Source organism: Peromyscus eremicus, chromosome 3, assembly GCF_949786415.1.
Source record: "Peromyscus eremicus chromosome 3, PerEre_H2_v1, whole genome shotgun sequence".
Lineage (NCBI taxonomy): Eukaryota > Metazoa > Chordata > Mammalia > Rodentia > Cricetidae > Peromyscus > Peromyscus eremicus.
The window spans coordinates 134,289-147,886 of record NC_081418.1 but is presented as its reverse complement, the minus strand read 5'-3'; the positions used below and the strand labels follow the sequence as shown (position 1 = coordinate 147,886).

The 13,598-nt window shown below is 42.3% G+C and overlaps 1 protein-coding gene across 5 annotated transcripts in view; it reads left to right on the top strand.

The window, feature by feature from the left end:
* Positions 1–13,598, top strand: part of LOC131906578 (uncharacterized) — a 65,543-nt gene that overhangs the window by 22,742 nt on the left and 29,203 nt on the right. For 4 of the 5 annotated variants that reach the window (XM_059257187.1, XM_059257188.1, XM_059257186.1 and 1 more), the window contains 3 exons: positions 5,127–5,193; positions 7,876–8,055; positions 10,381–10,617. In XM_059257187.1, the coding sequence (XP_059113170.1) occupies positions 7,902–8,055; positions 10,381–10,617 (391 nt within the window). In that variant the 5' untranslated portion in view covers positions 5,127–5,193; positions 7,876–7,901. The remainder of the gene's footprint in view (positions 1–5,126; positions 5,194–7,875; positions 8,056–10,380; positions 10,618–13,598) is intronic. The other variant, XM_059257189.1, reaches the window with a different exon arrangement.

The window sequence follows — 13,598 nt, the reverse complement described above, 5'->3', positions numbered from 1 at the left end:
TGATTAATATGAAAACAAGCAACTAGACAGTTTATTTCACATTTTTGTGTTTTATTGAATTTGACCAGATCCATTAATGAACATAAGGAGAAAGACCATGGAAAGAGTATTGCACTTGAGATACTCACAGAGGACATCCCAAGCTGGAATACTGTATGTGTACAAAAGACCTTGCATGAAACTGACTGAGGGAATGAAAGGGCAAGGGATGGGAAACAGGAGGAAATTTGAAGATAAGGCTGATGACAAGAGGAGGATGAAGAAGGAGGTTGGAAAATTAGATAGTGCTATCTGAAAAAATATTTTCATACATACAAATATGTCTTTGCCTATACAAAGGAGTACTAGTTAGGATTAGTTAGTTACATGTACATGTACATGTTAGTTACAGTACAATATGTTTAATAAATTATTTTGTGCCTGGTGAGGTGTTATTATAAAACACCTTTGTAGATATTTCTTACTGTAATTATGTTTTTCTCAATTGCCATTGCTTCTATAGATTCAATTATTTTTTCCTAACATCTTTTAAATGATTTTTAGTTACTTCAAAATAGTTTTTCTTTATGTGAGCATAGTTATAATCATACATAAAAGTTTAAAACAAGACAAAGAATGACATGCACTCTACCTGTTCATTAATACTCATTGTGTGTGTGTGTGTGTGTTTATGCATCTGTACATGTGTGTATGATCTGCTTAATGCATTGTGGCTCTTTTATCCTGCATGCTTATGCATCTCTCAAGTATAAAAATTATTTCATATAGCTATACTTCATCTGTGTACTTAAAAATAACATTCCTTTGCATGTTGGGGATTTTTATATGTGTATTATGTGCATGTGTGTGTGTAGTGTGAGCAGTGCTGAAAATAAACACAGGGTTCCACATGTGCGAGACAATTGCCCATCCACTGAGGCACAACTCTATCGTGAAATTTCAATTTCTCACCCAAATTCCATTTGCCATCCATTACTCAAGTAGTGTTCTATTTCCAGAGAAAAGTCCACTGATGAATCAGGCAGGTATCTTTTATGTGAGATTCGGTAATCTGGAGGTCTTTGTTTTTATGCGATCATCAGGAGTTATTGAGTTGAGAGGAATGGTTACTATAAAGAAATTAGTATGTGCTTGATTTTTATATATAAATGCACTGTATTGGGACAGTAAATTTTAAGAGTGGAGTGTAGTAACTGGTATATTCATGAATATAAACATTCTGTGCTCAGTCCTGTACAAACTTTCTATACTAGACAACATAGCAGTGAAGGAGGCAAACGGTAGAATTAGAGTGTGTGTACCCTGTCCAATAGCAAGGAGAATGTTGTCACCTGAGTTTTGTACCAGAGTATGGGGGAGACAGGGGCGAGCAGACCTTCCTGAAGGAAAGTGCTTTCTTTCCTGCTTGATTTCAATTGTGGCAAATGCTTTTGTGCGTGTACAGAAAATTATTTTTTTGTGTGTGTGTGTACAGAAAATCACCTTGATATCTTATGAAGTCAATTTTATTTAGATACTATTGCACCCTTGGCCATATCTTGCTGAGCAAATTGTAAATTGCAGAGTCCACTGCTGATTAGATGGAAGATTGCTGTTGTCTTCCAGTAGCATGTTTCCCAAACTTCAGTATTATTAGAGTCAGAGAGGAGGCATGAATTTCCAAGTCAACACCAGCTTTATTTCTCCTTTGTTGTATGACTCAAGTATTGTAGCATGTTCAGCTGTAGGGATTTGCCATTCATTTCTGAATAATAATCAAGAGCAATGATAATATCCTAGTTTTGGGGGTCCTATGGGACCCCACTGTTCAACAACTCGAAAAGAAATCATCCATTCTTTGGCCTAGAAGTTTTATTTTTTTAGCTTGTGGTGTGCGGCATGTTTGTTGACACAAAATTAGTGTAAGACTACTAGATCCTGAACGGATTTCCCTTTAACACTGTTCACTGTTTTTAGAGAGGGTCATTTCTGTTGTTTTTCTTCTCTAAGTGATGTTTACCAAAGGATACATCTGCAAATGCAGATCCTTCTTCTTTCAAAAATCCGTAAGCATAGTTAACTTTCTTGTCAACTGACTGTCATGTGTAGTAGCAGTGTTCTGGAAATATCTTCCTCTTTCTGTGGACAGTTTCTAATTATGAAGTGTAGTATTATCTCCTACCATAGAGACCTTAGTCATTGGCAGATTTAGAGATGGAAATTCTTTTTTCATTTTTTTTTTATTAAGAAATTTTCTACTCACTCTACATACCACCCACAGATCCCACCTCCTCCCTCCTCCTTCCCCCAGGTCTCTCTCCCAAGCCAACCCCACATCCCCACATCCCCCAAATCAAGGTCTCCCATGGGGAGTCAGCAGAGCCCGGCACACTGAGCCTAGGCAGGTCCAAGCCCCTTCCCACTGCACCAAGGCTGCACAAGTCGTCACACCACAGGCACCCAATTCCCAAAAGCCTGCCCATGCACCAGGGATAGATCCTGATTCCCCTGCCTGGGTACCCCCCCAAAACAGTTTGAGCCAAACAATCGTCTTCTGTATAGTGATGGAAATTTTAATGACTAAAATCTTCATTCTGGATTCATATATTCATCGTCTTAATAGATTCCAGGGGCAACTGAACTAACCATGAAGCCAGTCTCAGGGAATCCTCATTGCATAGTGTTGTTGTTTAAATTCTGTAGCAGTTCATATGAGTTTATGAGAAATGAATACAAGATGTGTAATGAAATAAATCAATTCTATAAACACATTGTGTGAAAACAAGGAAATGCTTCCCCATCTCTACAAATGACCTCCCTCCCATTGTGAAAGTGGACTCATAGCTGAGGATCAGAGCCTGTGTCTCTTCTGAAAGTATAATCTCTTTCAACCTTTATATCTGTGCATGTGTGAGTGTGTGCATGTGTGCGTGTGTGTGTGTGTGTGTGTGTGTGTGTGTGTGTGTGTATGTGTGTAGTGTATAATTCAGAAGACTACCATAATTGATTCTTTCATTCTACTATGTATATTCTGTGGTTATATTTTGTGTCATAAGGTTTGGGACAAAGCACTTTTGTTTTACCATCCCCCATAATCCAGTTCATCAGTGCACATGCTATTATATTTTGATCCAAATCCTTAAAGGGATACACATTAGGCTAAAATCCCTATTACTGCCCTCATATTATATAAAGGAAAGAAAAACCATACTCATAATTTGAGCCTTACATGTGTTTACTTTGCCTTTAACTGAAGTGAGCTTTGGTTATATGATGCGGAAAATGTTTGGACAAATAGCTATCAAATCAAGTATTTCATGAATATTATCTATAACATTTTTTTGCTGTGTTTTCTACAGTCATTCACTGTAACAGCAGCACGATTGGACACAGTGAATGATATCATCAGAAAGTTATGACCATTGCTGGGAATACCTGTAAGAAACTTGGAAACTCTTTTTATTTATCTGATGCCTTTTTTTTTTTTTTTTGGTTTTTCGAGACAGGGTTTCTCTGTGTAGCTTTGTGCCTTTCCTGGAACTCACTTGGTAGCCCAGGCTGGCCTCAAACTCACAGAGATCTGCCTGGCTCTGCCTCCCGAGTGCTGGAATTAAAGGCGTGCGCCACCACCGCCCGGCTATCCGATGCCTTTTTGTGATCTATTAATATTTAAATAAGTGTGTACATATCACTGCCAAATGCTTGATTACTATGTATGAAAAATTTCCATCTTCCTTTCACTTTCAGAAGTAAAGTCAGCTGACATGTTATATTAGTCTATATATGGCCACTGCTCCTGTATTCTCCAGTAAAATTTTATATCAATGAGCAGCATGTGAAATGTATTTGTACCACTAGAGCACAATAAACAGTATGTGTCTCTGTGTGTGTTGTACGTGAAAATGCATGTATACATGAATTGTTTGTAAATATTTGTATACACCCAATGAACATGATGTAAAGTTGTTAATATAAATCACTAGATATCTTTTGGTGCCATTGTTTCTATATCTTCTTTGTCATGTAGATATTTTTGATACTGATTTATTCCTTAAGGACAAAGTTTCGAATTAATAATTACAGAATGACAGGTTTGATATACAATTTCAATTAGAATATATCACTAGAGCTCTATCTTCTAAATACTTGTTCCAAGAATCTAATAGATGATGCCTGAAATAACTGGGAAAGAGGAAAATATATTTTGAAAATCCTTGAATATAGGCTATTCATTCATACATTTTAGTTTTAGTGTGTGTATGTGTGAACACATATATGTGTAGGAGTGCACTTGCTAATTATCATAACTGAGATCTCACAAGTAAAGGTCAATATTTTTTTATTATCAGGAATCAAATTAGTCAATATTAACATTAATTATTAATAAGCTATAACTCTACTTGATGCATTTTTCTTGGGCATCTCACGTGGGGGCCTAACATAATTCAATAGATGCTACATAATTTACATTTGCTTGTTTCAATGAATCCAAGGGTCGTGGGCTGTACTGTTGTGGATCTTGTTTTTTTTTTTTTGCTTCTGGATTATTATGAAGATTAGCTATTTGTCCTTTTTCTTTGTAGGATGGAGACCTCTGAATGCAGGTCAAATGCTGATTTCATGTTCTAGTGTCCTCCAGCTCTCTAGCTTTTGTCTCCTTTACTCAGGTTGATGAGCTTCCAAGGCTTCTAAATTTAGTTTTGCTTAGTCATAACAGAGAGAGTATGCATGTGGCACTGGGGTAATAAGTTGTCTGGACAGGAACACGTTATGGCAAAACTCAACATTCTCCAAAGCCTGTAGGGATGTGGGTAACAGGGACACTTTTCTTGCTTGGAAATAGGGCATGGAGTGATTTCTTATTCCCAGAGTCACAGAAATGTAGCAGAAAGAATACATTTTGTATTGACAAATCTTTTCTACCAGAAATGAAAAGGCAGGAACTTCTGTTCTCTGCAGATTCTCAGGGGGAGCAGGGAACACTGATCTCACCACTGTTAATTTCCAATGGCGGCCTCCTTTACGTAGAACAGAATTATTGCTTGCCTCAATATTTTCAAGTTTTAGAGATGCAGACGAGGAAAAAAGTCACTTAAAGTGTGTACTTTAAGTGGTACAGTGTAACTTTTGGTTCTTCCGTTTTTCAGAATGCTGCGGAAGATTATCAACTGTGGTTCTCTTCCAGCCAGAAAGAAGCACCATGCCCACTCCTGGGTAAGCATCTGAGAAACCTAAGGAGGCATTGATTGAGTTAAAAAGTCATTAACCCTAAATTGTTAAAAGTTTTTATTGTTTTTCTTAAGCTTAAATACCCATAAAAATAAATATCATATAAATAATACTTAAATACTTAATGAGTCTTGCCCCTCATCCATGTATAAATGCCCCACCATCCATGATAAAATCTTTTAAAATTTATATCCATTTGAGAATTTCATACATGAATATTGTATTTACATCATTTCCATCCCTCTATCTGCTCTTTCATCTCTTCTCTCATCCTCCTCACTCTCCTTTAATTTCATGACCTTTTAAAATTAATCTTGTTTTGTTGTTTGGTTGATTGTGTGTGTGTGTGTGTGTGTGTGTGTGTGTGTGTGTGTGTGTATGTAGGACTGGGAGAAAGAGCACATTTAATGTTGCTCATATGAGTGTGTGTTTAGAGATGAACAACTGGACAGGATAAATAAACTATTAGTTGGCTCATCCCTGGGGAAGACTGATTCTCCCTCTGAGTAGCCATTGACTGTCTTTAGGTCTTCATGTAAGGATGGGGTTTTGTGAGAGTGCCACAGTGGCAGTTCAATTGGTGCTGCCACCTTTTAAGTCTTATTTTAGCAATTATATTGTTGAAATTTTATGTGTGCAGCTTTCCTCTCATATACTGAAGACAGCATCTCCTAGAAAAGGTCTGGCTCTTACAAGCTTTCTTCCTATTCTCCCAGGAAGCTGCCTAATGTCAGGTATAAAAATTGCATTTTAGATGTAAAAATTGGAGTTGTGGACCCTACAAACAGGCTGTGGATTGCTGCATACCGTAGATCTCTGCATGCAACAATATCCAGTCAGTCTAAAAATACAAGTAGTACCCAAGATGTACACATGGAGACAGCAGACAGAAACTGAAACTACATTTATTTTATTTAATATGTATATTAACTTTATAAAATGTTTCTTGACATTAAGAATTGGAACAGCTTTATGTACCATGTCTGGCTTGAGGTTTCCTTATAATCTGTCAATCATGGTGGCTCTGTTTCAGTTAAATTCTATATTACTGTGATAACAGACCATGACCAAAATCAACTTGGAGAAGAATGGGTTTCTTTCATTTTCCTCCAAGAGTCCACTGCCTAGAAATCAGAGCATGAACTCAAACAACCTGGGGATCTGCAGAAGCCATGTAGAATTGTTTACTTGCTTAGCTTGGTCTTCTTTCTTATAGCAGCCAGAACCATCAGCCCAGGGGAGGCATCACTCATATAGAATGGGCCCTCCTACATCGATCTGTAGGGAGCAGAGGATTCTCTAAATTAGTCAAGTCCTGAGTGAATGTGTGTTTTGACAAGGCCATGAACATGTTGGGGATTTCAAAGACTTGGGCATATAAGATAGTCAGCAAAGCTGTCTCTTTATATGGACAAGGATCAAGAGAAATGGCAGGACTTTCCTTGGGAGTCTGAGTGTTTATAAAAGATTGACTAGCGTGTGCAAGACTAGCAGCTGCAGCTTCCTCCTCCAGAAAGCTTCAAAGTAGTCACCTACAAAGACCTCCTGGAACAATAGCTAACCCCTACCCTGTGTTGTACCACAGTTTTGCCTTCAGGCCAGAGGTATTAAGGCATTTTGTCAATTGAGACTCCTTCTTCCCAAATGACTCCAGCTTGTGTTAAGTTGACATAATGCCAACCAGGACAGGCTCCTTCCTGAGGGCAAACACACTCAGTTCTCATGTTTTCATTAGCTGTTATCCCGACACCCTTGTAGATGTTACTGTATGTATCCTGTAGAGGCTTCCTGGACCTCAACCACTGCTGCTGAAAAAACCACGTTGCTGCTGTAGTTTTTTTGTGTGTGTGTGTGTGTGTGTGTGTGTGTGTGTATGTGTGTCTCAAATGCATTGCATCTGTGCTACAAGGAAGGGAAAAGCAAGAGCTTCCATGTTTCATCAGTGATTAATGAAAACTGAGGAAAGGAGACTTCCTGTAAAAAAGGAATGTCATTTTGACATACAGGATCTTTGAGAATTATTTGTAGAGGAAGTAATTAAAAGCACAAAACAACAAACCAAGGATTATACATGGAAATAGTGACAAGACAGTGCATTGTCTTCTGTCTTGTAAATGCAGCCTTTCAGGGGGTCCTGGGTTTCTAGTATCCTGTGACTTTCCCCTTATAAGTGCCTGGTGGAAAACAGTAGAAAGAAAGCATAAGGAAAACCACTCCACTCCACTAGAAAAGCCTGGCTTCAGAACTTACAAAGGGAAATGAGTTGTCTCTATAAATCTGTCAGGAATAATGTTGGAGAAAATACTGATCAGAGCTATTTTAACATGTGTTGTTAAATTATTGAAAAGATAGTAACCAACAAGAAATCAATGTATTTTCTTCTTTCATTATAACTCTTGACATATGAAAGACACATGACTAAAATGATTAGAGCTAGAAGGCTGTAGCAGATCTCCATTGTACATGATGTGTAGCAAGGTAACATGTATGAATTTTATCCTTTAAAAGTCAGTGCTTGGACACCTAGAACTTATTCCCTGAGGACTTCAAGAGTCAGAGGAGACCTGCAGCTCATTTCAACATGTGCTCATGCTCACCAAAAAGATGATCTGTTTGATCATTCATTACTGTTAGCATTAATCTATATTTATTATTTTGTCTACGTAGGACATGAGAACACCTACGCCATCAGAATGAATGACCTTCGAAATTCTACCTTTGTGGCAGTGGGGCCAAGTGACTACACTGATTATCTTGATATCAACAAGGCAGTCCAGGAGCTGCAGTCCCCACATATGCCAGGACTATTCATCCTGAAGCCCAAGGACCCACCCAAATACCAGAGCAGTGAGTCTCTTACCTTCCTTCAACAGTTTAAGTTTACAGGTTCTTAATCATTCTGTTCCCCTTTCCCACCAATAACTTCAGTGTAATCACACTGATATTTCTTTATCTAATGAAAACACATTATCATTTGGGGAAGTGTTTATAAAAGAAAAGAAATTGTGCTACACATGTTCTGGTTGTTGATTGTTGCACTGTGAACATCCAGCTATTTTTTTTTACTCGATTTATATCACAGTTTATTGGTAAACATGTTTTTTGTGTCAATAGTCAAGTTGATAACATTTTATATATGTATAATACTAACATCATAACAAAAAGACAATCCACTGTACTGGGTTACAGTTTTAGTATTTTAAAATCCTTTAATACAAACTATATCTGAAGCACTGTATTTGAGACCAGTGAAGGGACTGTAGGGCCCAAGTGCGAGGTGAGGACTGGAAAGGTAGCTCCTCTGTCCAGTAGGAAGTTGGTGGACTTACCCCCTACCTGGAGAGTTACCCTAGGCACGGATAGGGTAATGGGAATCTCCCAGGTTGGGCACTGTCAGCTCTCTACCAAACCGAGAAGCTTAATGGCCTTGGGAGTTTGAAATGACCCTGATGGTGAGGCTGGGCCTCTGTGGTCAAGCTCCCATTAAGGCACTCTGATTTCCAGTGGCCAGGTTGCTGGCAAAGAGGGCACAGCTTTGTTGGTGGGTAGGGATTAGGATAGATGCTGGACCAGTGGCCTTCCTTGCCACATCAAAAGCAGGCTTCTAGTGGAATGGACTTCCCTCCCCTGGTGGGGGGAATGAGGCCTAGGAGATCTCAAGCGTCCCTTTTGCCGGCTGTTGTTAGCCTTAGGGCATCTGCTAGGGTATGCATCGCTGCCTAAGGATTTGGCGCCCTGGAGCCCGTTGGGAAGACTTATGCCATGTCGTCTTGAAGTTCACCTTCACCAAGTTGTGAATTGGGGTTTGGGGACTGTCTTCAACCTTTTTGAGTTTTCTTTCTTTCTTCCTTTCAAATGTTTGAAGCCTATTGTGAAATAAAATGAGAGGCGTCTACTAGAGAGGCCCAGTCAAGTTGGGTGCACTGAGTCATGGCCTCTTGTAATCAGTTGAGAAAAACTGAACTGCTGGGTTCTTATGTGTTTGCTGGGTAACTCCATGAAGTCTATCAAAGTTAACTACCTTGTTAGAACTGTCTCCATGCTTTCCAGGAGGCAGCAAATCCTGTCCCTGCTGGTAGTCCCAGTCAGGGTCCTAGAACAGGACTACATCATTACTCACTGGATTGGGGTCCAAGGATCCATTGAATGGATCCACTTTGCATACTATCTGGCCCCTGCCTGGACTCTCTGGAGCTCCTCACACTTAAGAGTGGAGGTCTGAATAATGCAGAGATCATGGGTTAAATCATAGGTTTGAGTTGAGTGACAGAACTCTCTTATGTAGGCAGAGGGATTAGTGGAGAAAGAGCCCAACCATTGTTCAATGTTAGCAAGATCTTGGAGGGAGAAGGGAACATGAACCGGAGGACACCTTCGACTCCAGCCACCTCCAGGAGGGGGCAGAGGCGAGCGGGGTCCTTTTGGGACCGTGTGTGGGCAGCCACAGGGGAGGACCCTGAAGGGGCAGACCACTGTGTCACCTGTGACCAGGAAGACAGAAGTCCAGAGGGAAGAGTCTGTGTGCCCTGGGGGAAGGAGGACAGACACACAGGGAGGTGTTGGTCAGAGGGTGGAGCTCTTGGCAGTGAAAGAGAAGGAGGAGTCAGGGCGGGAACAGGGTTGGGGGCAGGGGAAGTGAGGCCTTGGGTTCCTGTGTAGAAGCCGGAGGAAGTGGATAAAGGGATTTAGGGATGCTGGTAGCAGGCAGGGTGGGTGGAGTGAATAAAGTAGGAGAAAGAGTAGAAGGAGGAGGAGACAGGGCTGGCAGAGTCGGGGGAAGGGAAGCCAGAGCTTCAGGAGGCTCAGTTAGGGCTGAAGCCTCAGGGTCAGTTCCACCCTGTGGAAGCACAGCTGAGAACTCTTTGATCCTGGCCAGCAGAATCTGAGCTGTGGAGCATTGGCTTCAGAGGAAGGAGTAGTAGCGTAAATCCCAGGTATAAGGATTTGGTCCTTATTTACGTCCTTTAATTATGTCATCAGCCTTCGCCGGCTTCCCAGCCTAAAAAGCGGGTGGGCCCTCTGTGGGCTCTCTGTCCCCTCTCCTTTCCACTCCTTCCCCCCATCGGTCCCCCTCTCCCCCCATCTCTCTCTCTCTCTCTCTGTGTGTCTTTTTCCGTCTCCCCCCCCATAAAGCTCTAAAAAGGTAACCATGGCTATGATTCTTTTAATCAGCACGCTCCTCCGCCGGCATGGCTGCAGGCGGTGACCAGCCACGAGGGGCAGCACCGTGGCATAACCAACATTGGTGCTGTTCAGACTCGGATACACCACCAAACACTGAGGACCTGCTGACTGCTGCTGCTTGCCGCCTCTTCCCCCATCCAGCGAGACCGCGAGACCACGAGCGCGTGCGTCCCTCGCCGCCTCCGCTGGACCCCCACACCGCTACCGCCATGATTCTTCACCACAGTAAGTCCGCTGTTCTCGCGGCCGTAGTCCGAGTTATATTCTTTGCGACTGACACCCCGAGGGTTGTCCTCGAGTTGCACCAGCAACGGCACATTTTCATTTCTGACAAGAAAATAAATGATGTCTTGGTCTACCGGGTGGATCAAGTGTGGTGCAGCTGCAGCCCTTCGCATCCCTTGACAAAAAGGATGGCGAACTTGAGCTGATTCATGGATCTCTCTCCACTCTTTGGGGACGCCCAAGATTGTAGTCTGATCCCGGTTTGTTATTTTAATTTTTTAATTTTTTCTCTCGGCTACAGCCATGGGACAAAAGGGCGGATACATTGGCAGATAGGGGCGGGCACCGGTAAATCTGGCCTCATAACAGAGTAAACCTGGCCACATAACAGAGTTGCGGGAACTTCTGCCAGAAAACGGGCAAATAAGAGTTACTTTATCTCCAAGCTTTCTGCTAAAGTTCTAAACCCTTCTCCTTCCCCACTTTTGCGTCTCCACATGTAACCTTTTCTGTCTGACTTCCGCCGGCGGTGGGTGGGCTCAAGTGGGCAGGCTCGGGCGTCTTCTATGACTTGCCCTAACTCACCTTAACTCCACCCACTCATTCTCAAACTGCCTTGAGAAGCACAGATGGGTCTGGAAGCAGCTAAGATTCATACAAATAAGTTTACAGTAGTCAGGATGGCTCAGCAAAAAATATTCAGCTTATAGCCTCAGACAAGTCTTCCAGAAAGTATCAGTTTATAGTCTGCCTACTGGCAGATCTTCCAAAAGCTGTCCTTAAGCCATCAATCAGCAGGAAAAAAAAATTCAGGACATAGAGTAAAATCCGTCTCTTGTTCCCCAGACCTCCCTGACTAAAACTTAAACATCTGGAGAGCAAGGCTCCTGACCCCACAGGCAAAAGAGTCATCTGTGGCATTTAAGGTGTGCCAGGGAAGAGATAAAAGCCTGAAAACAAAATTGCCAAGTGCTGGCACTCACTGACTCCAAAAGCTGTTTGGTCCCTGTTTTAAGTGAGGAAAAGGCCATGGGCTAGTGAATGCCCTGCCAGGCCATCAACAGCCTTGTTAAAAGTGCCACCTAGGAAGACAAAGAGTCAGCTGATTGCCCCCAGGCACCAAGATGCATGGGTACATCAAGCTAAGACCTCCAGCAGACCTAGGCTTGGCTACAGACATGGCAGGGAACCCAGAACGCGGCAGGGAAGCGATCCGATTCTTTCCTTCTGGACACCAGAGCCACTGACTCAGTCCTGGGAGTTTTGGGATGCCACCTCTCCTTTATTGTTGGGTACAGAGGACAGCCTTACCACCTCACCAGATTTAATTGCACTTTCAGAGTTACTTAATGAAAAAAGATTTCCACCTAAAATAAGAGCTCATTGCTTCACTCCAGATCCACTGCCTGTGTTTCTCACGTGCATACAGACAGGGCCCTGATCTTTGCTTTGTCCTTAATTCCAAAAAAAAAAAAAATTCTCATGCACCACAAGCTTTTCTCTTCCCAGCTCCCTGTTCTAACTCACTGTTCAGCCAATGATACAGGATCACCACAGAACCGGAGTCCAGAGATCAAGTAAGAAACTGTAACAGCTAAAAGGTATTTACACCCCCAGACCCAAAAACATCTGGGTGCTACAAAAAGACTTTAATGTAAACATCTATTACTATGAGATGCTTTTAACAATTGATCACCTGTCTCCTAGATGCTGAACCAATAAAGAAAACAGGTGCTTTAAAATAATCTGTCTCTGATAAAGCTTAACATGTTTCAAAATCCATAGGGACAGGCCGGATCTATCTCAGATAAATATCAACATAAAATAATAATGATTCTTTTATCTCTCTAAGTTTTTTCTGTGTCACCAGCATCTTGTCAAACAAATAGTTCCCAGCCACAGCCAAGAGGGATACATGTCTCCAGAGCAAACGGATGACAGACAGCATCCCACAACGTCTGTCTACCTCGAAAAACTCCCCTTCTCCATTCCCTCAAGAGCCAACCAACGTCCAAAAGTCAGCTGGAAGCAGTTTTGAGAGGAACGACACCCCTAGTCCCATCTACCTGCTTTTTTTATAAGGGAAAGTCTAGGATGTAAGGATTTGGTCCTTATTTACGTCCTTTAATTACGTCATCAGCCTTCGCCGGCTTCCCAGCCTAAAAAGCGGGTGGGTCCTCTGTGGGCTCTCTGTCCCCTCTCCTTTCCGCTCCTTCACCCCATCGGTCCCCCCTCTCTCCCTCTCCCCCCCATCTCTCTCTCTCTCTCTCTCTCTCTCTCTCTCTCTCTCTCTCTCTCTCTGTGTCTTTTTCTGTCCCCCCCCCAATAAAGCTCTAAAAAGGTAACCATGGCTATGATTCTTTTAATCAGCACGCTCCTCCGCGGTGACCAGCCACGAGGGGCAGCGCCACGGCATAACCAACACCGGGATCCCTGTATGTAAGGGAGCTCAGGTTGCTTGACAGTATTTGCAAAAATTTCTAAATCACCAAGAGTGTTCAAGTCAAGGATGCCCTCTGGTGGCCACTTGAACTCATTATCCCTGGTATATTGTCGTGGAGGTCACAGAACAAAGAGAAACCAGTCGCTTAGGGCCTATGGCCTGAGAAAGCACCAATTTAGACAAAATTCGCAGCAGACACCCCAGGGGTAATTTAGGATTGCGGTTCAATCCAGAGTTGCCCATTCCCTAAAGCTGCAGCATGTAAACTGAAGGTTAGCCCTGAGCGTCCTCTAAGGTAACCTGAAGTCGGATTATGGGGTGGAGAAGTCTTGGGGAGGAGGCGTTCTTCGAGCCACAAAGACCCTTCCGAACAAAGGCTGCCTTTGTTCTACTGTGGGCTTTTTCTGGTGTGGCCGCGACTTATGTCAGAAAAACAAAAAGCAAAAACCCAAAAACAACCAATAAGCACCTGGTGCCTGTGTAGCTACCGCTCTCCAGAAAGAACAAGTTACAGGTCGATCTGGTTAGGCGGAAAGCC